The sequence below is a fragment of the Porites lutea genome, chromosome 3, assembly GCF_958299795.1.
Source record: "Porites lutea chromosome 3, jaPorLute2.1, whole genome shotgun sequence".
Taxonomy (NCBI): Eukaryota; Metazoa; Cnidaria; class Anthozoa; order Scleractinia; family Poritidae; genus Porites; species Porites lutea.
The window spans coordinates 21,635,035-21,657,655 of NC_133203.1; the positions used below are offsets into that span (position 1 = coordinate 21,635,035).

Genomic DNA, 22,621 nt, shown 5'->3' on the forward strand with positions numbered 1-22,621 from the left:
CCCTTGGGCTCCTATATTTGTAAAATGTTTGATAAAGGAATTCCAAAAAAATAGCCTGACTCTGCAATGTTGTGCTTAATTTTTTTTGATAAATCTCTTTTATTTATATTTATAAAATTAATCTAAGTTAATTAACCACAGTTTTCTGAAAAATGGAAAATAAAGTTGGGAAATAAATCAATAGTTACAATAACATTTCTTGAAAAATAGAAAACTTTTAGAAATAAAATTGTGCTTACTTTTATTATTATTCATTTTCTCTTTAAAAAGTTCAGTGGTGTGACAAATAGTCTTTAACTTATCAGCATACAAATATTTACCATAGTTAACTGCAGTTATAAGGTTTTGACACATATTTTATCAAAGGCATTGTAAACTGGGCAATAGTGTGGTTTCCTAGCCAAAGTATGTGTCAAGAGTAGGTGGCCTAAGGTCAAAAAATTCTGAGGTCATGTTACCATACAAGCATGTCATTGCATTACGCAGTATGACAAAAACAACATAGATTTTTCCAACACTGCTGAGGAAAAGCTTCAGATCTTTTTTAAAGTCATTAAACTTAAACGAGTTGACTACATCTCCGAACAGCCATTCAACAGAACTTCTAACAGCACTCATCTCTGTATTGTACTGCTGCATTTGTGGCGTCAATACACCATATCTAAAGGGTCCTTGCATCTGCACTCTAAGGGGCTAGGCAGGGTCACCATAAACACAGACTTCCTGGCCAGCTGGATTGTAGGCAAACTGATGAAGGTCGTGTAGTAGCTGTGAATCAGCAAGCATTCCTGCATCATGTTTTCTTCCTTCTAAAAATAGGTAGGTGATGGTAGGTATCAGTGTAAGAGTAAAGGTTGCGGACAATTGGGTTGCATAAGCTGTTGATTATATGAGTACTTCAGAAACTTTTTCCTAATTTCATCTTGAGTTTATATTTATTTCAAGGGGGGAGGGGGACAGTCCCCTCTTCCCTCTGGCTATGCTCCCAATAAACTGTTGAGGTGATCTCACCTTGGTAATCATTATTGAGTAAGAAAATCAATAAATTTAGCCTGTCGTATAGCCTTGAAAAATGTTTCATTTTTTTTTTCATTTTTTTTCCTTTTTTAAAATAACTGCAAGGTCTACAAAAATAAACATTTGGTCACGTCCCTGCTGTAAAGCTGGTGGCCTGTACTGTTTTGTAATTTACCAACTGGGCCATATAGATTTCCGATCAAGCCATTTGGCAAAGCAATGCTTTGAAATTTCAGGGCATGAACCCTTTTATGCCCATTGTAAAGAAGTCGCTGATGTTCTCCAGGTCTTGATAAAGGCCTAACGGTACCGTCAATAAACCCAAAACAATTGGGCAGTGGGGCTCCCCTGGCTGTCACAGCATCAACATAAGTCTGCAGGTTGACAGGACTAAGGACCTCATGATTCCAGTTTAGTACTCTATTCCCGTGAACATTATACACAAAGTCAATCATTTGATTGGTGATCATGCTAAGAACTGGAACAGGTTTAGCGAATCTATGGACCATGTCTCCATATCTGCATGGGTAAGAAAGCCGCTTTAGCAGCATGCAGAGACCTTCTAGTCCATCACAAACAGAGCGCTGACTGCAGGTAATCGTGTCAGGGATTAGCAAAACTTCCTTCAGAATTCGTATATCTCGTTTTCCAAAGCGAAACTCTGCAAAACTCTCAGACTCATCTAGCTCTTCCAGGTCAAAAGGTGCGTACGAATCGTACGGAAAGTCGAGGTTTTTCGATGCATAGAGGTCATACAGAACAACAAATTCATCATCATTGATAAAGCCATCGTTGTCATTAATTAGAAGTAGATTTCGGACGTTTTTGAAAGCCATAGCTAGAGCTACTTGTCAGATAACCAAAAATCGTCGTCTCCTAAAAACAACACACAGCTTAACTTTCGTTTTTCCCGCCGAGAACGAAAGCCTCGACCCAATCCTCCTTGGGTTACAAACGTCGTCGTCATGTATTTCGTTGTCGATGCTTAAGGTCCCTAATTAAAGAATACAAACTACTTAGATTAACAATAAAATTAGGACTAAAGGGTAGAATAATCTAAACGACATAAAACTATGATGCAAGAAGCAGACAACTGAAAAATCCTTTTTGATTCCAGCAGATTTGTCTTCAAATCAATGTCCTTCTCATGAGATAGCGTAAAGACTTGATAGTTCCACGAATTACAGTACTAAATAACTATAAGAAATAAAAGACTTACTTTGGTCGACGACTCGCACCAAAAATAGCAAAAAATAGCAATCTAGCAGCAGCAAAATATCTTCTGATAGCAACTCCAATGATAGCGGGATAACTTATAATTTCTAGTATTACGTTGCCTCTTTTATAATAGAGTATACGTGCAGTATTATGCCTAGGGCGTTAACTAAGTAAAACTGTACCTACGCTTTACGCGTTTCCTAGCGGAAAGTACCGCACCATGACATAAGCGTGAAAACCTACGAAATGTTTCTAGAAAGATTGATATAATCACGTTCTATAACCAAAAAATAAAACTGTCTTAAAGCAACTAAAAAATACTATAAGACAAATGAACAAAAGAGCGTTTCAAAACTAACATTCCGGCCCCTTAAAGGCGATAAAATTAGCCTTTACTGAATAACTATGGCAGGTTTGAAACTCTTAACCTAACAAACTATAGATTGTAAAATATAATGTTCAAAGCGTAAGCTGATAAATGTCCATTATAATAACATCTTACTGATCCTTGCTTGCGTCAATTGCGTCGTCTGCACTTGACTCCAGTAAAACAATCTTGTCCACTGGTCGCACCAGCTCCGTTGATCTGGTCTTGACTTTAGCTGAACGTACTAATCCATCCCCACGATTGCTGTAGACTTCAATTACTCATCCTAAAGGCCAGATACTGCAGGGCGTGTTCTCGTCTAGAAGCAGCAAAATATCATTCACAGCGAGATTTCTCTGTGGCTTCTTCCACTTTTGGCGTTGCTGTAATGAAGGTAAATATTCTCGCGTCCATCATCACCAAAACAGGTTGCTGAGATACTGTACTTGACGCCATCGGCGACAGCTGTAGTTATCCTCTCTTGAAAACGCTCCGGGTGGCATTGCTGATCCTCCTCTTAGTAGCAGCAAATGATTGGGCGTGAGTGCGTTGCAATCTCGTGGATCGTCAGACACCTTTGTAATTGGTCTTCCATTCACGATTGATTCCACTTCACACATCAGAGTACATAGACCTTCATTGTCAAGAACTTGTTCTTTAAGTAGCGCCTTCATGACTTTCCTTACAGTTCTGATACATCTTTCCCATACTCCTCCGTGGTGAGAAGCAGCGGGTGGGTTGAATATCCACTTGACATCATGTTGCAGCAAATAATCGTGAATTTGAGCCTGGTTCCATTGTTGCAAAGCTTCACGTAGCTCCTTTTCGCCTTTTACAAAGTTTCCTCCGTTGTCTGACCTAATTTCTTCTGGACGTCCTCGCCTTGAAATAAAAACGACGTAGAGCATTGATAAAGGATTCAGTGTCCATAGAGTGTACGACTTCAATGTGGACTGCACGGATGGCAAGACAGGTAAACAAAACTCCATATCTCTTAGCTGGTACTCTTCCTCGACGTACTAAGAAGGGACCAAAACAGTCGACTCCTACATAGGTGAATGGTGGCTTTGAAGGTGTTATGCGATCTTCTGGTAAGCTCGCCATCTTTTCTTGCATAACAGGTGCTTGACGTCGCTGGCAATCAAAACATTTGTTGATGATGTTGCGTACAACCGATCGCGCGCCGATTATCCAGTAGCCTTGTCTGAGTAACGATAAGGTGTATTCAACTCCTGAGTGCCCAGAAGCTCGGTGATAGTAATCAATAATGAGGTTGACAACGTGATGCTTCTTTGGAAGAATAATAGGGTGTTTTGCGTCGATCTTGATTGGTGCATTGTGGAGACGTCCTCCAACTCGTATGAAACCATTTTCCATAAACTGGTCAAGTTTGTAGATATTGCTACACTTCTTCACTGCAATTTTCTTGTCTTGTGTTTCTCGAGTGATGCGCCTAAGGGTTTGCATGTCTTCTTTGAAGTTTTGGTTCTGCACGTGCTTAATAATGACTTCTTCGGCGTCCCTTATCTCGCACACAGTTAAGGGGACAATTTCGCCTTTGCTTGATTGGAAGTTGATTTTCTTGTTTTCTTTACGCAGCTGGCTGTTTGCGTAACATTTCTTTGTAGCGTAGAATCCATGCCACGACCCTTTTCAAACGAGTCCATGAAGAGAATCTTTCAAAGGTTTTGCTAATGTAATCTTCGGTTTGTTCGCTTGTTTCACTTGCAAATGCTACAGCAGTTTTCTTTACTTCAGGATCATCGGGAGAAATCTTGCCCATGTCTGTGGGTCTTTGTGGCCATTCTTCTTCAGGTTGCTTTAGAAAGTCTGGTCCTTGTATCCAGCGTTCATTATTTAACAATGCTTCAACTGTCATCCCCCTTGATGCTTCGTCGGCGGGATTCTGTACAGTGTCAACATGCCTCCATTGTGTTGCGGTGGACTGGTCAAGAATAGCGGAGATACGATTTGCAATAAAGGTCTGGAACCTTTTATCCTTGTTTTCTATGTAGCGGAGAACACAAGTGCTGTCAGTCCAGAAAGTAGATTGGTCGATGGACAAGGTGACTTCTTGTTTGATCATCCGGTCGAGTCTGGTAGCTAGAACCGCTGCGGATAATTCCATCCTTGGAATCGTCATAGCCTTGAGTGGAGCCAGTCTTGATTTTGCCATGATAAGAGAGCAATGAACCTTGCCCACTGCATTGATTTGACGCAAGTACGAAACTGCTCCATACCCTTGATTAGAAGCGTCTGAGAAGTGGTGAAGTTCACATCGTTTTACATCTGAAAATTCTTGGGGCTTGAAGCATCGCAGTATTTGAAATTGTTCCAACTTGGGTAGCTCTCCCAGCCAGGCTTCCCATTTCTGCTTGCTTGTTTCAGGGATCGGGTCATCCCAACCGAGACCCTTAAGACACAAATCTTGTTGCATTGCTTTAGCAGGTAAAATACAGGGGGAAACGAACCCCAGGGGGTCGTAGACGAAACAAATGACAGACAGAATCCTCTTCTAGTAGCGGGTTTTTTCTTGTCAACAATCTTAAAACCAAATGTGTCAGTATGAACGTTCCACTGGACACCAAGCGCTTTTTCGGTTAGCGTTACGTTTTTGGAGAGGTCGAGGTTCTTTACTGATGGTGCTTTCTCCGATTCAGGTACAGAGTCCATTACCTTCTTAGAATTTGATATCCATTTGGTCAGGCGAAAACCTCCCCTTGATAATAATTCGCGGAGTTCACCCACCAATTTAACAGCCTTTGGGTTGGTCGGGACTGATTTCAAACAATCATCCACGTAGAAGTTACGCTTTATGGTTGCTATGGTAACTGTGTCAAAATCTTCTTTATTATCTTCTGCGGTTCTCTTGAGAGCGTAGTTTGCGCAGCTGGGAGATGAAGCTCCACCAAACAAGTGGACTAACATCTGATATTCCTCTGGTTCTTTTCCCAGATCGCCATGTGGCCACCAAAGAAATCGCAAGTACTTGCAGTCTTCAGACTGGACTCGAACTTGGTAGAACATTGCTTCTACGTCAGCCATGAAAGCTACTGGTTCTTCCCGAAATCGCGTTAAAATACCAACTAGAGTGTTTGTTAAATCCGGCCCCTGTAGCAACTGATCATTGAGAGAAGAACCTCGATACTTGGCTGAACAATCAAATACCACTCGAACCTTGCCTGGCTTCTGAGGGTGAAATACGGGATGATGGGGAAGGTACCATTTCTCCCTCTGCAACTGTTCTTCAGTGGTCACCTTTCGAGCGTAGCTTTTTTGTAGTAGGTCTGCCATGAAGTCTGTATATTTTTCATGCAAGATAGCGTCCTTCTGAAGACGTTTCTTGCGCATTTGAAGTCTGTTCTCTGCTTGAGGCCTGTTGTTCTCTAGGTGAGGCGGGTGGTTTTTCCATGGTAAGCCAATCTCATAGTGGCCGTTTGAGAGTTTAACTGTGCCTTCCATGATGTTTAAAGCGCGCTGATCATTCTGGGACATTGACATTTTAGGTTCGTAACTTGAATCATTAAATTCTAAGTTACAGAAATCTTCAAACTGCTTGCTGAGGTTAGCCGTAGTGTCAATGAGGTTTGACGTGGGTACTTTAGTGTCTTTTCGTCCTAAGGGTCCACTGAGCATCCATCCCAGAATTGTACGCATCGCGAAAGGTCCTCCGTTTTTACTTTCTCTAACCTCCTTTGGTTGCATAGCTTGTGGTACGTCGCTACCAATCAGTAGGCCGATTTCTGCTTCAATTCTTGGTACATCAATACCCTTGAGGTGTGGCCAGCGGTTAACGTCTTCTTGGGTGCCAATAGCTGCTGTTGAGACCGGGAGACTGGGTCGAGAGTACACCATCGGTAGCTCGATTAGGTTTTGGTTGCCAATATCTGAAACCTCTAGATTTACGAAAGAACTTTCGATGGTTTGGTTAGATTTTCCCATGGTAGTGAGCGAGAGGGTGGCTCTTTCTCCCTTGGCATTGAGCTTTTTTAGGAGATCTTCTGTACAAAACGAGGTGTTAGATCCAGAGTCTAGGAATGCATAAGTGAGCACTTTCTTATCTTGGCCTTTTACGTTGACTTTTACGGGAACGATCGACATCCCTACCACAGAAGCAATTGATACTTGAAACGATTCGCTTTTCACATAACCATTCTTCGCTTGCATTGTACTTGGACTTGTTACTTGTCGTTGGTTGCTAGTTTGATTTTCTTTATTGGTACCGCTTGGTTTTGGGGTCGATTGTTTCTCGTGAAGTAATGTAGAATGCTTCTTTGCACATCCTTCTACTCGGCAGAAGCTTCTCTTCGGACAGTCTTGAACAAAATGTCCAGGAACTAAACAGTTAATGCAAAGGTGTTTACTTCGGACGAACTGATAGCGCTTGTATAAACTCAACTTCTTAAACTCATCGCATTGAGATAGCCAGTGATCCTTTTGACACGAAGGGCATTTAAGTTCCTTTCTTTCTTTCGAGTTACTTAGCTGCTTTTGCTGTTGGCTTTGTCCCTGACCTTGTGCAGCGAACGACTTCGCATCCCTTTTTTGTTTCCAGTTGCTCTTTTGATTGAACGGCTTTTGGTCGCCTTGAACTTTGCCAAAGATCGGATGGTTGGTGACTCGACTTTGCTTCAACGAAGTTTGTGATGTCGTGCAGATTAGGATCCCTGCCTTCTTTCTGAGCAATTGTGTCCACGACGTCACACCACTTCAGTCTTAGCCGGTAAGGTAATCTATCAACGATTTTTCTCAAACTTTCTGGGTTTCAAGGCGGTTCAAGTAACCAATTTCATTCAATGTGTTCGTACAGCTGGTAAGTAATATTAAGAATCTTTGCAGCGCAGGGCCATCCTCAGCGCGGATTGGTTGTCCGTTAATGACGCAGTCAACATATGCGGTAGCTATTTTAAATGGCTGACCATATCTCTCTGCCAGCAGTCTTCTTGCTTCACTATAGCCGAGATCTTCTCTCATTGCAAGACAACTCCGAACGAGATCTTGTACATGTCCGCTCGTGTACTGCAAAAGATAGTAAAGCCTTGCGCTCGAGCTGCCAGTTTTACGTTCGACAAGGTTTTCAAAGGCTCGTATAAAGTCACAATATTCAATAGGGTCGCCGGTAAACACGGGAAGCTCAGGTTGAGGTAAGGTCAGTGCCATGATAGCCTCTTGTTGCTGAAGAAGTAGGAGTTGTAGATCCGCTGTAGGTGTACTCCTGGTCGCTTCATTGCCCATTACAGGAAATCTGGTGTCTTCGTTTTTCCAACCGGGTGCTTCTGGATTTAATGCCTTGGTTGGTATGGGAAGTTTTTCAACAAATGCGGGCTCTGGTTTTTCTTCCTTGGGTTCATTTTGGCATTCTACCTTGTTTTCCAAATTTTCTTCCGTGAGTTGGGGAGTTGGAGGTAACTTCTTATTTTGATCGCTTGCGTGAGGCGAATTCGCGCCAATTTCGACTTGGGCATACGCGTGTTCTTTGGCTCTTGCCTTTGCTAATTCAGTTTTTAGCTTGAGTTCGTTTTTGCGCTGACGCAATTTAAGCTCCTCTTCCTCAATCTCATGAAGCATTTTTAATGTGGCAGCTTCCGCTTCTAGAACGGCCTTTCTAGCTGCAGCCTTTGCTCTGGCGCTTACAGAGAAGTGTGTGATGATCGCGATGTCTTAGACGAGTGCGACGAACGTGACACATGTGAGTGACGGCCGACGTTTGATATACTGTCCTCTGGACGTACTTCAATTGAGCTCACTGCTCTTCTAGCTTCAATACCAGTTAGCCAAATTTCTAAGTTTTCTAGCAATAGGTCCACTTGTCTGGACACCAATTGGTAATATTTTTCCGACTCTCTGACAGATTCCGCTTCTATAAGTTCTTTGTGAAATGCTTCGTGTATGGCTTGAAATTTGTCAAAAGCTTCCAATAATTCGCCAGATTTTTATTAACTTCTTCAACATTGCCTTCGTCGGTCATTAGGGCAATAATTTCATTTATCTTCCTTGTGACGACTGCTTTAGCGCTGCTACGGGCCTTCTTTGTTGCCATAACGACTAAATAGATCAAAGTCAAGTTACCAGTTACTCCATTATTGCGTGACAATAGACGAACATCCGGTTGTCGGACAAGATAGCGGGTGCGGCGAGTGATAACACTAATTGAGTGATAGCAATTGTGAGACGTGTTCTGACGCAGTAGATTGTCAAAGTTCCTTCACAATTTGTGGGCTTTGTTCATTTCGCACGAATCTCGCCGTCAAATTCGAACTAATGTAATCGCTGAAAATCTGGAGGTCGCGAATAATCCAAATCTCAACAAAAACAGGGGTAGCACGGTGCGAGGCGATGGATGATTCGAACTCCACGTGATAGAATATCAAAGCAGATTTAATGATAGATCCTTAGAGTTCATAACAATAGTAGTCACGTGTACAACAATTCAATAGGCACTTTAAGATAGAGGACGCGATGTCTACAATACGCGGCCGGAAGTCATTTTTTCGGAGACGAGGATTCTGCGCATGCTCCTGTTGGATTGTCATTGCGTTGCGCTGGCGTCTGAAACGTCAACCTGAGCACTTTGGCGTTGTGGAGAAAACGTGAGTAGTCAGCTTTATATTTCTTCAAAGAAATTGATATATTAGCCATTTAACTTTTAGATATAGCAACTAGAACTATATTTATGCTTTTCAAGGAAAGATAAGTGGGAAAATCATGCTGTTTTAACGCTCCTGATGTTTTCATTCAGGTTGCACACTCTCCTGAAAATGGCAGAGCCACGTTCAAGTTCAAGCAAACCTCCGAGGTAAGCTTTAGTTTGGCCTAATTGCCTCACGTGTCAGTGGGATCTTCTCTTTTTAGTGTTTTTTTTGCTTTCTGTGAAAATAAATAATGATAGGGATAGGTTTGGGCAAATTTGGTGCGAAATTTAGGATCCGATGTCTCTAAATAGCTTTTGAAATTGATTTACGTTCTGGTTGAAGCGCCGTAATTTTAAGATTATTCTGCAGATAAAATTTTAACATTTTAGAGATGGTTTGAATTACGCAGTCGGGTTTTTGCTTCTCCATTCATTTTGCTATAAACATAATCTTACTTTGTTTCCCTGCACATGCACACTGTAGTTTTGCAAATGTGCTTACGTAAGCACATTCTATAGAAATAAAACACGTCTGTAAGCTTCCCAGAAAACACACAGAAGTCACCTTTAATTAAGTAAAAATATTTTATTAGAGATTGAGTTAACCTTGTTTCGATAGATCTTGGAGGATTGGTTAGCCACCTGATCTGATTGTTTTAGTGTGGTACAAAACCCAATATTATTAATAAGTATATCTGTGCAGATTTGACAAAGCATGGCTCTACAATGAGAAATTTTAAGACAAGGATGGGGGGTGGGGGTGGGGAGACAACCTCAAGCACAGCTGTGTTGGAAAGCCCAGTCAATGAACTATCAGCCTCTGGAAATTCTGGGTTAGCTAGTAAATTCCTTTCTGGCCACCGGGTGGTGGGTTAACTCGTTTTCCCCAGTGTAGTGTCTCCCTTTAGACTCTTGGCAGCCCAGTTATGCTGCAGCCTCAAGCTCTCTGATAGGCTGGCTCGCTTTCAGGTATGAGCAGGCCTTGGATCAGTCCCCTGAGCTAAGTTCTAGTTATTGCCAACTCTCAACTCTCTACTGGCCATGTTGAATCAGTACAGATACATACAGATATATATACAGGCCCTAAATGGGGACACTGTGAACTTGTAAACTTGATGAACATGTATACTGTCAGATGTACAGTGAACAGACACATCAGTCTGTGTATACCTTCACTTATTCACATTTTTTTATTTTAGTTCCGTAATGTTTTGGACCAAAGATCACGATTTGATACTATGCCGTGAAGTTCTTAATCTTAATCCATTCACTACAAAAAAAGGCTCAACACAACGAAGTACAATTTGGGATAAAGTGGCTACAACACTGAATAATTGTTCCTGTCTGGCATTTAATGTTGACAAGCGATCTGTTAGAGATCATGTTGGAATATTACAAAACAGGCATAAAAAGAAATTGAGAGCTGAAGAAAAGGCAACTGGTATTGTACCTGATGAGCCGACAGAGTTGGAAGACCTGTTAGAGCAAATAATTGCCCTGGAAGAAAGTGCAGAGGCAGAGCAACAGGAAACTGGTCAGGAGAAGAACTGAAAAATAGAGAGTGATAGAGCAAAAGCTGAAGATATCAGGTTAAAAGCAATGGAAAACTTGAAAGACACTCAAAAAAGGCAATCAGATGGGATGGAGGACAATCAAAGTAAGCGACCACGACGCAGTGGCAGCAGTGCAATTTCTTATCTGTCACAAAGAGCTGACATTAACTACGAGCTTAAACAGGAGGAGTTGAAGCTGAAGAGAGATCGACAAGAGTTTGAGAAGAAACAAATGGAAGTTTCTGCAAATGCACAGAAGCAGTTCCAAGAGCAGCACAGTCAGCTTCTAAAGGTAGTGTTGCAGCAACAGCAACAACAGAGCCAACAAACACTGCTCATGATGCAACAGCAGCAGCAGCAAACAAAGGCATTATTGGACATTATGGAGCATATCGTAAATAAATAATTGCTTATCAACAATGTGCAAAATAAATCCCTAAGTGACTTTCAGTTGATTTTCTGACAAGGTTTTGAATTGCATTTTGATTGAGATCTGGAAAGTAATTTTATGTTCATTCAAGCATGTTCCTATGCCATTGCAGTTTTGCTTAGAAAATAACCCAAACCCAATGTACGAGGTGCGCGGAGGTAAAAATACTGCTGCTTACATCTCAAATTTTCTTTTAAGTCACCTTAGGGATTTTTTTCTGTGCTGCACCCCTGCCCTTCTATTGTTTAATGCATTCTTAAGTTCTCTTGTGTTCCCATGGAAGGCAGTATTTTTATTACCTTTAGTATTTTTCTGCTGCTCTGTTTCAGATTTTGAACTCCTGAAATTAGGCAGGCAGGAACCTTTTTTTATGACTAAAGCTGTTACCAACTTTGCAAAGTTCGTTTTCATATTAAGCTAAGTCGTTTCAGTTACCCTGGGTTGAGTGGTAAATTACTGTACTCTGATCCACCTAATTTATCACATTACTCCCTGTTTTTGGCAATGATGTAACAATAACTTTTTCCCATGTCTTCCTTCTTCCAAGTCAATTAGACTTGGACTTAAGACTTAAGACCATTACATAGCATTTAACCCCTGTTGTTGTTGTATTAGAGTTGATCTCCTAGATTGAAAATTGTTCTTCTTAAGTGATTTCACTATTTATGAAGTGGGGCGGGGTGAGCTGATAACTTACTGTACTCAGCTACTAAATTTGTTACTTCCTTCCCTGTTTATGGAGATGATGTTACAAATTGACTTTTTCTGAAATAGCAACTGGGGCATTTTCCCCCTTGTTCCTGGTCTCTTCGAGTGTAGAATTTTCTAATAAAGTTTGTTGTTGTTGTTGTTGTTGTGGTTGTATTAGACATCATAGTTTGCAAAACTGTTTTTCTGTAGAGCATTTGTTATTCATGGGAGGGAGGCAGTGAATGGGATAACTTAGTTACAACTTTTACTACCCATCCGGGTCAAATTTCTCTAATCCCTGTTCTTCAGGAACATTCTAACCATTTTGGACCCTACCATCACACACGAGGGTATGAAACTTTTACAGCGCCTCTATTTTCCCAGATGCCTCCCTTTCCATAAGTAAGGGACACTCCCTTTGTCCTTAGTAGAAACCTAACTGAAATACTGATCCAACGTGGGGGGTACTAGGCCAAAGTATTCAGCTGTAGAGTTGGAATATAGGCAGGTTAGGGCGTTTCTAAGTAGTGCGCAAACAATGTACATCTTGCCAACCTGGCTTAGTCCTATCTTTAAGTCCTTCTTGAAGTCCAGGAACTTGAAATAATTAATGATATCAGCAAATAACCATTCCACAGAAACACGGACTGCACTCATTGAATCATTAAAAATCTGCATATCTCTTGTCAAAATTCCAATGCAAAATGGTGCTTGGAGATGAACTCTTAGCGGATAAGCAGGATCGCCATAAGGACACATTTCTGCTCCGGTCGGGAAAAAGGCAAAGTTCTCCAGTTCATCGTAGAGATTTGACAAGGCCAGCATCCTAGCATCGTGCATTCTTCCTTCTGAATATAAAAACAAAATTGTAGAAAAATAAGAATCGAAACGTTTGAGAACTGGAAAAAATAGTAGTAACACGAATTTTGCTTACCCGCAGCACCATAAAGATGACCAATTAAACCATTGGGAAGTGCCACAGACTGGAATTTAAGTGCATGAACGCGTTTGTGTCCATTATACACGGCTCTCTGGTTTATGATAGGTCGGCTGATGGGGCGCACTGTTCCGTCTATAAACCCGAAGCAATTTTCAAGGGCGGCTCCTTTATTGTAAATTGCTGTGGCGTAGACATCGAGCATTGCCGGGCTCAAAATATCATGATTCCAGTGAGTAACTCTGTGGCCATGGTTGGTATATAGCCAGTCGGTGATTTCATTACTAATGATACTTAACTCTGGAACTGATCTACCAAAAATTGGTATCATGTCCGAGTAACGACATGGATATGCAAACTGCTTTAGCAGTATACACAGGCCCTCTGTTGCATCGCAAACTGTGCCATTCCCGCAAACAAATTCTGGAGGCATTCTTAAAGCATCAATGAGCAATGGAATATCTGCCTTTTCCACTCGAAAATCCGCTTTACACTCTGCAGGATCCTTGTTCAGCAGGGAAAACGTGTCATATTGACAGTGAGGAAATGGAAGATTTTGTGGCGTATATTCCTCGTAGAGTACCGCAAATTCTTCGTCATCGATAATTTCCTCTTCTAAACAGAAAAGCACCATTTCTTGAACTGCTTTAAACGAGCTCATGGTGTTTAGTTTGGACGAAACCTGCTGTGTCTCAAGTTGTGTTGTTCTTCGTCGCGTTGCAGCTCTTAACTTCATTTTTCCCGCGCTTACAACGCCGCTCTCGGCCCAGGCTTTCCTCGGTTACGACGTTCTAGAAACCACCGCTTCCTCGTATCTTAAAGTCCCTAATGTAATAGCAATGTTCGTAGCCTAGTTACGACGTAACAAAACGTAGACGTAGACGTAGACGCAGCTAAACGTAGACGTAGCTAAACGTAGGTTCGAACTGAAAGCGATAATTAAAGAATACGAACTAGTTAGATTAATTATAAAATTAGGACTAAAGGGTAGAATAATCTAAATGACATAAAACTATGATGCAAGAAGCAGACAACTGAAAAAATCCGATAATTGATACTTGAGCTAATTAACCGAGACAATAACATTTAACTCTCAGCGTGAATAAAACAATCAAAACTATATCGTAGCGATTCCGCTTGAACAGGACTTATCTTAAAAACACTAAACTAGATTATATAAAATACTTTGGTAACAGTAACAATAATTAATCCTGTTTGATTCCAGCAGATTTGTCTTCAAATCAATGTCCTTCTCATGAGATAGCGTAAAGACTTGATAGTTCCACGAATTACAGTACTAAATAACTATAAGAAAATAAAAGACTTACGTTGGTCGACGACTCGCACCAAAAATAGCAAAAAATAGCAATCTAGCAGCAGCAAAATATCTTCTGATAGCAACTCCAATGATAGCGGGATAACTTATAATTTCTAGTATTGCGTTGCCTCTTTTATAATAGAGTATACGTGCAGTATTATGCCTAGGGCGTTAACTAAGTAAAACTGTACCTACGCTTTACGCGTTTCCTAGCGGAAAGTACTGCACCATGACATAAGCGTGAAAACCTACGAAATGTTTCTAGAAAGATTGATATAATCACGTTCTATAACCAAAAAATAAAACTGTCTTAAAGCAACTAAAAAATACTATAAGACAAATGAACAAAAGAGCGTTTCAAAACTAACACATACATGACGTTGCCTTTGGTAACTGTAGAAGGGTGTTCCAAGAATGCCTAAAAAAAAACTAACAAGCATGGACCCTTGCACAAAGAACAATGCACATTTGAGAGGCAGTGATATGGTATGGAGTGTGTAGATTTACTTTGCTTAAAAAATGTGGGATTTTGAAATGTAAACTCAACAAATTAAATAGTGGAGTGCAACAGCAAATTAAAATGATCCTTCTATGGGAGGGTAAAAGGAGCACACTGCTGCTATAGGTTAAAGTAATGTGTGTAATTCTCTTTTTTTTCACAATTGTAGTTAACTCGGTATCCTACATTTGCATCTTCTCAAACAGTGTATAGTGTGTGTGCAACGATGGCTTGAATGCACGGAAAATGTGGCTTTTCCGTTTCTCCCACCAGGTCCACCAACTTGCCAGCCTTTTCATTGGATACTTCTGCTGAAACATGTCGAGCCGGTTTTTGGCCATCTCAAACATGTTGGGGGTCGCTGCCTTTAGAATACCTTAAAAAACATATATAAAAAATTGTCAGGGCAACAAGTGTACAGTGTTCCTATACAGTATAGGAGCACTGTAATTCTCAATTTTATCTGCAATGGAGTTTGAAATATTACCTCACCTTCCCCTAAAAACTAACAGAATTCAGCTAAAGTATGATTTTTTCCCTTTTGATATCTGTTGATGAATTGCTGGTTTCTAGGAAAGGTTACTTGATCAAAAACTTATTTGTCAGAACAGCAGCAATGTGGTGACTGCTCGTCAATTTTACCTTCACATCTAAACATCTTTTTCCCTCCCTCAGCATTTCTTCTGGGTACAAGTAAGGACAATCAGATAGTCAACCCAAAGTATACACAAAACCTACAGATAGATGATACAATGTACTTTATAGTAGCATACCATTTGTGATATCAGCAAACTCTTCACCAACATCTACACCATATGCGGCTTGGATGGCTGAAAGATTTCTCTTCACAGTGAATTTCCAGTGTACCTCGCAGCTGATGGTTCTATCCAAAGCTCCACCAGCAGGTTCAAGTGGAATGGAAGCCCACCAACCCCCTCCTTCATCAACCATGACTCCACTAGGGTTGAACCTGTAAGACTTGTTTTCAGAGACTTCCCTCAGGGCAGAATTCAGTATACTCCAGAACATTCTAATATTCTCTTTACCCTCTGCCTCCGTTTCCATTGTGGCAAGCTTAACTACCTGTCTAAGAAGTGGGTGGTATACCTGTAAATTACAATGACAAAAACACAGTGACAAAACACGCCATTTCGTTTGTGACCAATTTTTAACCTCCAGGCGTTTCAACTTAATTTAGGCAAAGAGCCTGGAAACTAGTCAGTGGGAAATGCCTGGTTACTAAGCTACCGACGTTCGACGAACGCAACAATAGCGACCTTTAGCAATGAAGTCGAGAACGAGGACGAGGACTGGTATGACCGATTGGGGCCTGGAACGAGAACGTCGTCCACGGCGGTATTTCGGCGGGAAACAAAAACATTTAGCAAACCGGTTACGGTACGTGGACGAGTCTCTTCCCACAGTGAAAGTCACCAGGGAAAATGTCTTTCAAAGAATTTCGTGACCTCCTTGTACTTCTCTACGGCGATGAAATTATTTCCGATGAAGAGTTTTTGCTACTTTACGATAGTTTCATCTCAAAGAATCCAGATTTTCCCCATGAAAACTATCAACGGTTTGATTTGGATTCTATGAACTCCACGGAGTGCAAAGCAGAGTTTCGTGTCGAGAAACACGATCTCCCTCGCCTTGTTGCAGCCCTCCAACTACCACCGGTGTTTAAATGCGAGCAGAGGAGTATTTGCGACGACATGGAAGGCCTATGCATACTCCTCGAACGAGTTACCTACCCATGCAGACTCAGTGATCTGATTCCGCGATTTGGCCGACCGGTTTCTGTTTTAAGCCTGATCTCAAATGATGTCATCGACTATATTTATCACGTTCATGGGCACCGTATAACACAATGGAATCGAGATCTTCTGAATCCTGGGGCTTTGCAGCGTTATGCAGAAGCTATATCGGGAAAAGGAGGCCCCCTTGACAACTGTTTCGGTTTTGTAGATGGAACAGTCCGACCCATCTCAAAACCAAATGAGCGTCAGAGAATTGTGTACAATGGCCACAAGAGGGTCCATGCATTAAAATTCTAATCCTTGTCCCTACCAAATGGACTTATTGGCAACCTATTTGGACCAGTTGGTGAGTTTGTAATAAAACGTTAGTGTTTTAAACTTAAATAACCTCCTCCCCCCCGAAAAAAATTCTCTTCTCATGTTTGATTTTAATTTCGTTTCTAGAGGGGCGTAAACACGATGCAGGGATGTTAAATGATTCTGGACTACTGCACGACCTTCAACAGTATGCCTATAATCCAGCAGCTCAAGCTATGTGCATTTATGGAGATTTGGCCTACCCTCTCCGAGTTCATCTCCAAACACCGTTCCGTCGTGTCCCACTTACACCCCTCATGCAGGATTACAACGAGGCTATGAGCGCTTTACGGATTTCGGTAGAATGGTTATTCGGTGACGTCATTAATTCTTTTAAATTTCTTGACTATAAAAAGAATTTGAAGATAGGCCTTAGCAGCGTCGGTAAAATGTATGTTGTCTGCGCACTTCTCCGTAACGCCATTACATGCCTTTATGGTAATAACACCAGTGATTATTTTGGTATTGAACCCCCTTCCCTGGAACAATACTTTCAGTGAATTGTAGTCTAGCTGTACTGATGTTGATGATGTATTTTCTCCTTCCTGGATCATATTCAGTGTAATGGAAGGTAAAATATAGACTGTTGGAAAGAAGGAATTATACTTTAAAAAGCACCTTCAATGTACAGGAAGAAAATAAAAGAAAACGACACACATGCAAGTTTGATTTATGTGGTTGCTATGGAGATGCAAATGTCAAAAAATTGATAATGGCACAAACGAATATTTCCACATCAATTTGGTGCCCCTATAGATCAATCCATCAAAAAGTTAAAATATTCATTCAAAGACCTTCCCCATCCCCCCCTCCTCCCCCTTCATAGCCTAGGCTTAAAAGGAATATATACATAATTCCAGAGCGGGACACTCAGCAATAAGATGCTAATGTTTCAAAAGAGTACTGAAAAGGGTATGTGTATTTTATTCTTATTTCAATGTTTTGCTCGACCTATGCTTAAATGTAAGAAAATGGAGCACATCATAACACTAACGTTCTAAAATTTCAAAGGACAGCTTAATTTAACCCTTTCACTCCCAGTGTCTAAACATCAATGTACTACTTTCTTTCTCACGACGATGTTTAAGACCATGTTCTTAATTACTATGCCATCTATCAAGCAGCAATCACTCTTATGTGATGTTACTTCAAAGGTTTGCAGCATTTTATATCAGCCATGTGATAGTTAATTTGAAGTTTTAATTCATAACTTCTATATCCTTGTGAGTGAAAGGGTTTACTTAAGTTATCTTAGCTTCAACGATGTATCTTTGATCACTGTACACACTGCACTAAGAAAATTCCTTTCTCCAGAGGTGTAAACAACCCATCAACCTTTGAAATCGAGGTAAAGAAAAGCTAATCACCAAGCTGGACAGGCAAAGTCACCAGAAAAAAAAAGAGACAAAATTATAGTTGGAAAATAATCAGTTAAAAATTATGATAACAACAACATGGCTCTAAAGGGCTGAAAGGGCCAAAGGTTGACAATTTGATTTTCAACTTTTGTTTTGCCTTTGCCAGCTCTTATGAGGATTTGGGCATTACTTTTTCAAGTAAACTCATTAACATTTGACTCTGTTGTTGCTGCTGCTGCAGGAAAAGCATTTGAAAGTTCTGTAGCTGCTGTTCCTGCCTCTGCTGCTCTTCAGCCATCATCTTCATTACATCCTGGTACTGTTGCTGGTTCTGCCTCTGCTGATCTATCAGCATTTGATGCTGAGCTGCTTTATTTTCTTGCTCTTTCTTCATCAATTCCATTTCTTCCTTCCGGAATTCCTTCTCATTCTCAAATTTTTCTTTTAGAATTTGCACAGCTTCAGTGGTACTTCTTCTGCTCTTTGGTTTGATAACTTCATCACATGAATCAGCATTCCTCTTTTTTGTCTGGCCCAGGCGCTCCAAGGCCTTCAACCTACTTTCTTCGGTTGACGCCTTGTCGTTTTCATTCTTCTTGGTAAGAGTGTTAGTGTTTTCTTTCCTTTCTAAATCAGCTGCCTGTTCTTTTTCTATGATTTCACACAATGCCATCTCCAATTCTGTTTCCTCGTCACATTTCATGCCAGAACCCTGCTCTTCGTTTCTCACCTTTTCTTTGTACTTCCTCAGCAAGAGTGAGCCTGTCCCTAACAGACCGCGTTCTTACAGTGAATTTGGGTACACTGAGCCCATTTAAATTTTGTGCTATTTCTCCCCAGATTTCTCCTCTCTCTCTACTTTGCTTTGGGTGCCTGAATGGTTCCATGACAAGAACTTCTCTGCATAGCATGAGATCGTGCTCTTCTGACCACTTCATGGAATAATTTCTGAATATAAATAGTGGCAATAATTATATTTTTACAGTCAGTGTTAATACTGGTAAGCTTACAAACTTTTGATTAACTGCCTAAAACGATTTCTGTGCTGCAGTAAAAATTATTTGTAAATAAACTTTTTTTCTCGAGGTGAAAATCAGTACAGCGTAAAACATGACTGTAGAACGATTTTAAAAAAATCTTCATGTGCAAAAATTAACGAGTACAACAACTTGGCTCTGAGAGGGCTTTTATATCAGCAAAAAAGTGAGGTAAGTTTATTCAGAGTTTAGCTATAAAGGTGGATTCTTACCTCAAATGTATTTACACGAATAGTTTAGACTTTCAAAGACGAACCAAACTGCATAAAAATCCCGACAGGATTTTTACAAAACTGTTATCAAATACGGTTTAAATAACACAACTTACATTTATAAAAACGCTTGAAACTTACCCTGATGTTCCTGCTGCATCCATCACTTCTTTGACCGAGTGCAGTTATACTAAGACTGTCAAATTTTTCCTGCAACATCGAAAAAATCGGGGTTTTTTACTTCACAGCAACAGGAATAACTTACGGCTTCTGTCTTATTTACTAAGAAAAACCTTGGGATTCAAGAAATTGCAAAATTAAGTCAGAAAATAGAAGAAAACAAGTCAAGCAATACTCACGTTCACTACAGGACGTCAAATGGCGGCAAATGGCGTCCTCAACGAGGTGTGGACGACGAGCTCGTGCTCGTTTGGGCATGCGTGGTAGCATCATGGTTCGTTTTCCAACTTCCGGTAGTTGACGTTCACGTGCTCGTCGTCACTGCTAAAGGTCCCTAATGAATTCTGTACACAAAACGAGTTAAAAATGCTCTGGAAAAACTGTGTAAATGAATAAATACCTGTCAACAAATACCACATATCAAAGTTGGTGAAGAGCTTAATTTGTGGGTAAGACTTTGAAGTGCTTTTCGTTTCACTGTTGTGCGGATGTCATTGTCAATTTTGTCAGCAGTTGAAATTTCTGCATAATCCAGTGTGTTTTTGGCATAACTGACACATTTTCCGCATTTACGCGCCAAAATGCCCGGGGGGGGGGGCACTTTAGGATTTTCTGGGTGGGGGTGTGCCGCTGGGACCCTGGAACCCTTAACCTATACTAGAGCTAGTTCAGCTCAATTTTGCTACCCTATACTAGAGTAAACTCCCCAAACCCCCCCCCCTTATCCTAGAGTAGCTGTTTTCCAGAAACTACTGAGGTCACTAGCACAGTCAAGCCAAAACAAAACCTTATACCACAATCGTTTCGCTCTCAAAGAAGGATTTATTTATACTTGTTCAGTTTTTTTTTTCATCAAGTCCTAAATTTCAGGTTAACCTGACTGAATAAAGAACCATCATGAGTGTTGCTTTTCGGGTGCAACAGCAAAAAAACTCGACTTTCTAAATAACCTGTACTGGTACAGCCGAAACAACAACGTATTTTATATACAAACTCTATAAGTACTATATTACAACGGTGCAACGTATTCAGTTGAGATATTCAAAACACCTTCTCTACACAAGCATATTACTGATAACAAAGCAGAAAACTAGAAAAACAACAGGAAAATTCTGAAAGTGAACTAGGTACTTAAAACTTTACAACGCCAGTTTTCGATTCTCAATGATTTTAGTAAAATAATATCGTCCTTTGGTCTTTTCAGAACTGCGTACCTTTCACTAATTGTCAAGAGGTTTGTTAGCTATAAACATCATGATCAAGCACAGCATAGTCGTTTACAAAAAATCCGTCCTTAAAGATCGGGTTAAAACGTTATTCAGTATTGTATGAAATAACTGTTCGTGTCCTCCCCGATCTCCGTGGGCCATCTGCACTTGACTGGTGTGGGGTCACTACTGTTCTTGCAATTCCTTCATCAAAAGCAAACTGGCTGGCCAGTCGTTCAAGAGATGTTCTTGTTCGCCTGACCTGGGTTGGTGGAGGTTGCAATATTGTAGCAGTAGTGGATTCTATTTCCGCCAGCTCTTCTTCGGGGATAGTAAGTATTCCCTCCTCCGTTACTGACATGTTTGTGTGCGAGATAATGTCAGAGAATGGGAATTCACGTACGTCTGACAACGATGGCTTGTACACCCCGCGTTCAACGCTGTCATCTCTAGTGACTCCGCTGTAAACATGGAAATAACAGGTGATGGACTGCTTCTTGGAATCGTCCTAATTAACTGGTCTCTTGTAATCAACACGACCGTGATTACCATTCAAAACCATGCGAACCAGATTACCCAGGATAAATGCATTTTTCTTGCGATCAAGTACAGCATAGTCGTTGAAAAGGCAGACTGAATTGCCACTAGACGTTGATGCATGACCTTCCGTTCTTTGGTATTGCTGGCGTTGACGCACTCTTTCCAGTCTAACAAAAGCCCAAAAAAGATAAACAATATTGTTAGATTATTTTCCTGTCCGCCTGTAATCACTTGTATAGCAACAGCGACGTTTGCAAACCGATTTCAATCAGTTCTCAGTCTGATTAAAATCCCGTGGATGGTCGGGGTGAACGGACACAATTGTGAAATCGGACTGGAGGGATGGATGGTTTGTGCGGATGGGAAGAAATGAAAACAATGTGAATGAAGCAACGAACGAAGAACACGCAAATGAACAAACGATCAAATAAATTTATTTGGTTAAGTGAATACCTTGCTAGAATAAAGAAAACAAGTCTTACTGACCTTTCGTGTGACAACTGTGGATCTTGGTTCAGCAGTGAAACTAAAGTTGCCTTGTAGATTTCAGTTCCACGGGAGGGGATTGTGACTCTGGGTTCATTCCTTGTCTTGCTTTGTCCATCAGCACCAGAATCTAACATCTCCGCAGCGTCAAGTAGTGGTGTCATACCAGCATCTTGTCCCTCAATACCCCTTAAGTCATCTGTGAACATACGGTAAGCATGAAATTAACGTTATGCGCTTCTTTTCTATAGATACTTTGACAAAAGTATAAATGTGTTACATCTAGTGCGTGCATAAACTAACCTGAAAAACATTGCCCTCCAGCAGTTACATCTTCCTCGTCACCAGATGATCTAACTGATGATTGGGTGCCCTCTTGCAGATCACCGAACCTATTCCCTGGATATTGAAAGGGGCGATAAAACCAACTGTTATCTCCAACACCACTATCGTTATCGTGATCATCATCGTCATCACTGCTGTCTCCTTCGGAGCCACCTGCATCGTTGTCTGGAGCCATTCTAACTGATCTTGCCAATCTTCTCGCCTCATACATTCCTTCCTTCCACACATCCACTTCAGAACCCGCCACAGGATAATCATACAAGTTTGCCTTCTCATAACCGTCTTCATACTGTCGGTGCCAGATACTTTCTTGCTTTGGATGAGGCTTAGCAAAGTCGGGAGCATCAGGGTTAATTCTGATTTCCTCTAATCGAATCATGTGAGAGACATTTCTGCGGAGATCACCAAAGTAATAGTTGTGGTGGTTTCCAACCCATTGCCCGTTTTTGCTCCAAAAATCCTCCAAAACGTCCGAACCACT

General features: G+C 40.9%; 6 protein-coding genes and 3 pseudogenes across 6 annotated transcripts; 2 read left to right on the plus strand and 7 right to left on the minus strand.

The window, feature by feature from the left end:
• Positions 1-396: 396 nt before the first annotated feature.
• Positions 397-1,680, minus strand: LOC140930689 (uncharacterized; annotated as a pseudogene).
• Positions 1,681-3,018: 1,338 nt separating this feature from the next.
• Positions 3,019-4,069, minus strand: LOC140931921 (uncharacterized). The gene is made up of 2 exons (XM_073381610.1): positions 3,653-4,069; positions 3,019-3,555 (listed from the first exon to the last, which is right to left on the minus strand). Exons 1-2 carry the CDS (start codon positions 4,067-4,069, stop codon positions 3,019-3,021), a joined length of 954 nt encoding a protein of 317 aa, XP_073237711.1.
• A 124-nt stretch (positions 4,070-4,193) lies between these two features.
• On the minus strand, positions 4,194-4,778 carry LOC140931922 (uncharacterized). The gene has a single exon (XM_073381611.1). It carries the CDS (start codon positions 4,776-4,778, stop codon positions 4,194-4,196), a length of 585 nt encoding a protein of 194 aa, XP_073237712.1.
• A 107-nt stretch (positions 4,779-4,885) lies between these two features.
• Positions 4,886-8,170, minus strand: LOC140931923 (uncharacterized). Its single transcript, XM_073381612.1, has 2 exons — positions 7,358-8,170; positions 4,886-7,231 (listed from the first exon to the last, which is right to left on the minus strand). Exons 1-2 carry the CDS (start codon positions 8,168-8,170, stop codon positions 4,886-4,888), a joined length of 3,159 nt encoding a protein of 1,052 aa, XP_073237713.1.
• A 2,192-nt stretch (positions 8,171-10,362) lies between these two features.
• LOC140930692 (uncharacterized) lies at positions 10,363-11,285 on the plus strand (annotated as a pseudogene).
• Positions 11,286-12,341: 1,056 nt separating this feature from the next.
• Positions 12,342-13,579, minus strand: LOC140931924 (uncharacterized). Its single transcript, XM_073381614.1, has 2 exons — positions 12,841-13,579; positions 12,342-12,754 (listed from the first exon to the last, which is right to left on the minus strand). The coding sequence occupies exons 1-2, from the start codon at positions 13,577-13,579 to the stop codon at positions 12,342-12,344; spliced, it is 1,152 nt and encodes a 383-aa protein (XP_073237715.1).
• Positions 13,580-16,028: 2,449 nt separating this feature from the next.
• On the plus strand, positions 16,029-16,714 carry LOC140930693 (uncharacterized). Its single transcript, XM_073380405.1, has one exon. The coding sequence runs from the start codon at positions 16,103-16,105 to the stop codon at positions 16,712-16,714; it is 612 nt and encodes a 203-aa protein (XP_073236506.1). The 5' UTR covers positions 16,029-16,102.
• A 1,458-nt stretch (positions 16,715-18,172) lies between these two features.
• LOC140930688 (uncharacterized) lies at positions 18,173-19,647 on the minus strand (annotated as a pseudogene).
• Positions 19,648-20,777: 1,130 nt separating this feature from the next.
• Positions 20,778-22,561, minus strand: LOC140930687 (uncharacterized). The gene is made up of 3 exons (XM_073380401.1): positions 22,099-22,561; positions 21,796-21,994; positions 20,778-21,476 (listed from the first exon to the last, which is right to left on the minus strand). The coding sequence occupies exons 1-3, from the start codon at positions 22,517-22,519 to the stop codon at positions 21,278-21,280; spliced, it is 819 nt and encodes a 272-aa protein (XP_073236502.1). The 5' UTR covers positions 22,520-22,561; the 3' UTR covers positions 20,778-21,277.
• Positions 22,562-22,621: the final 60 nt, after the last annotated feature.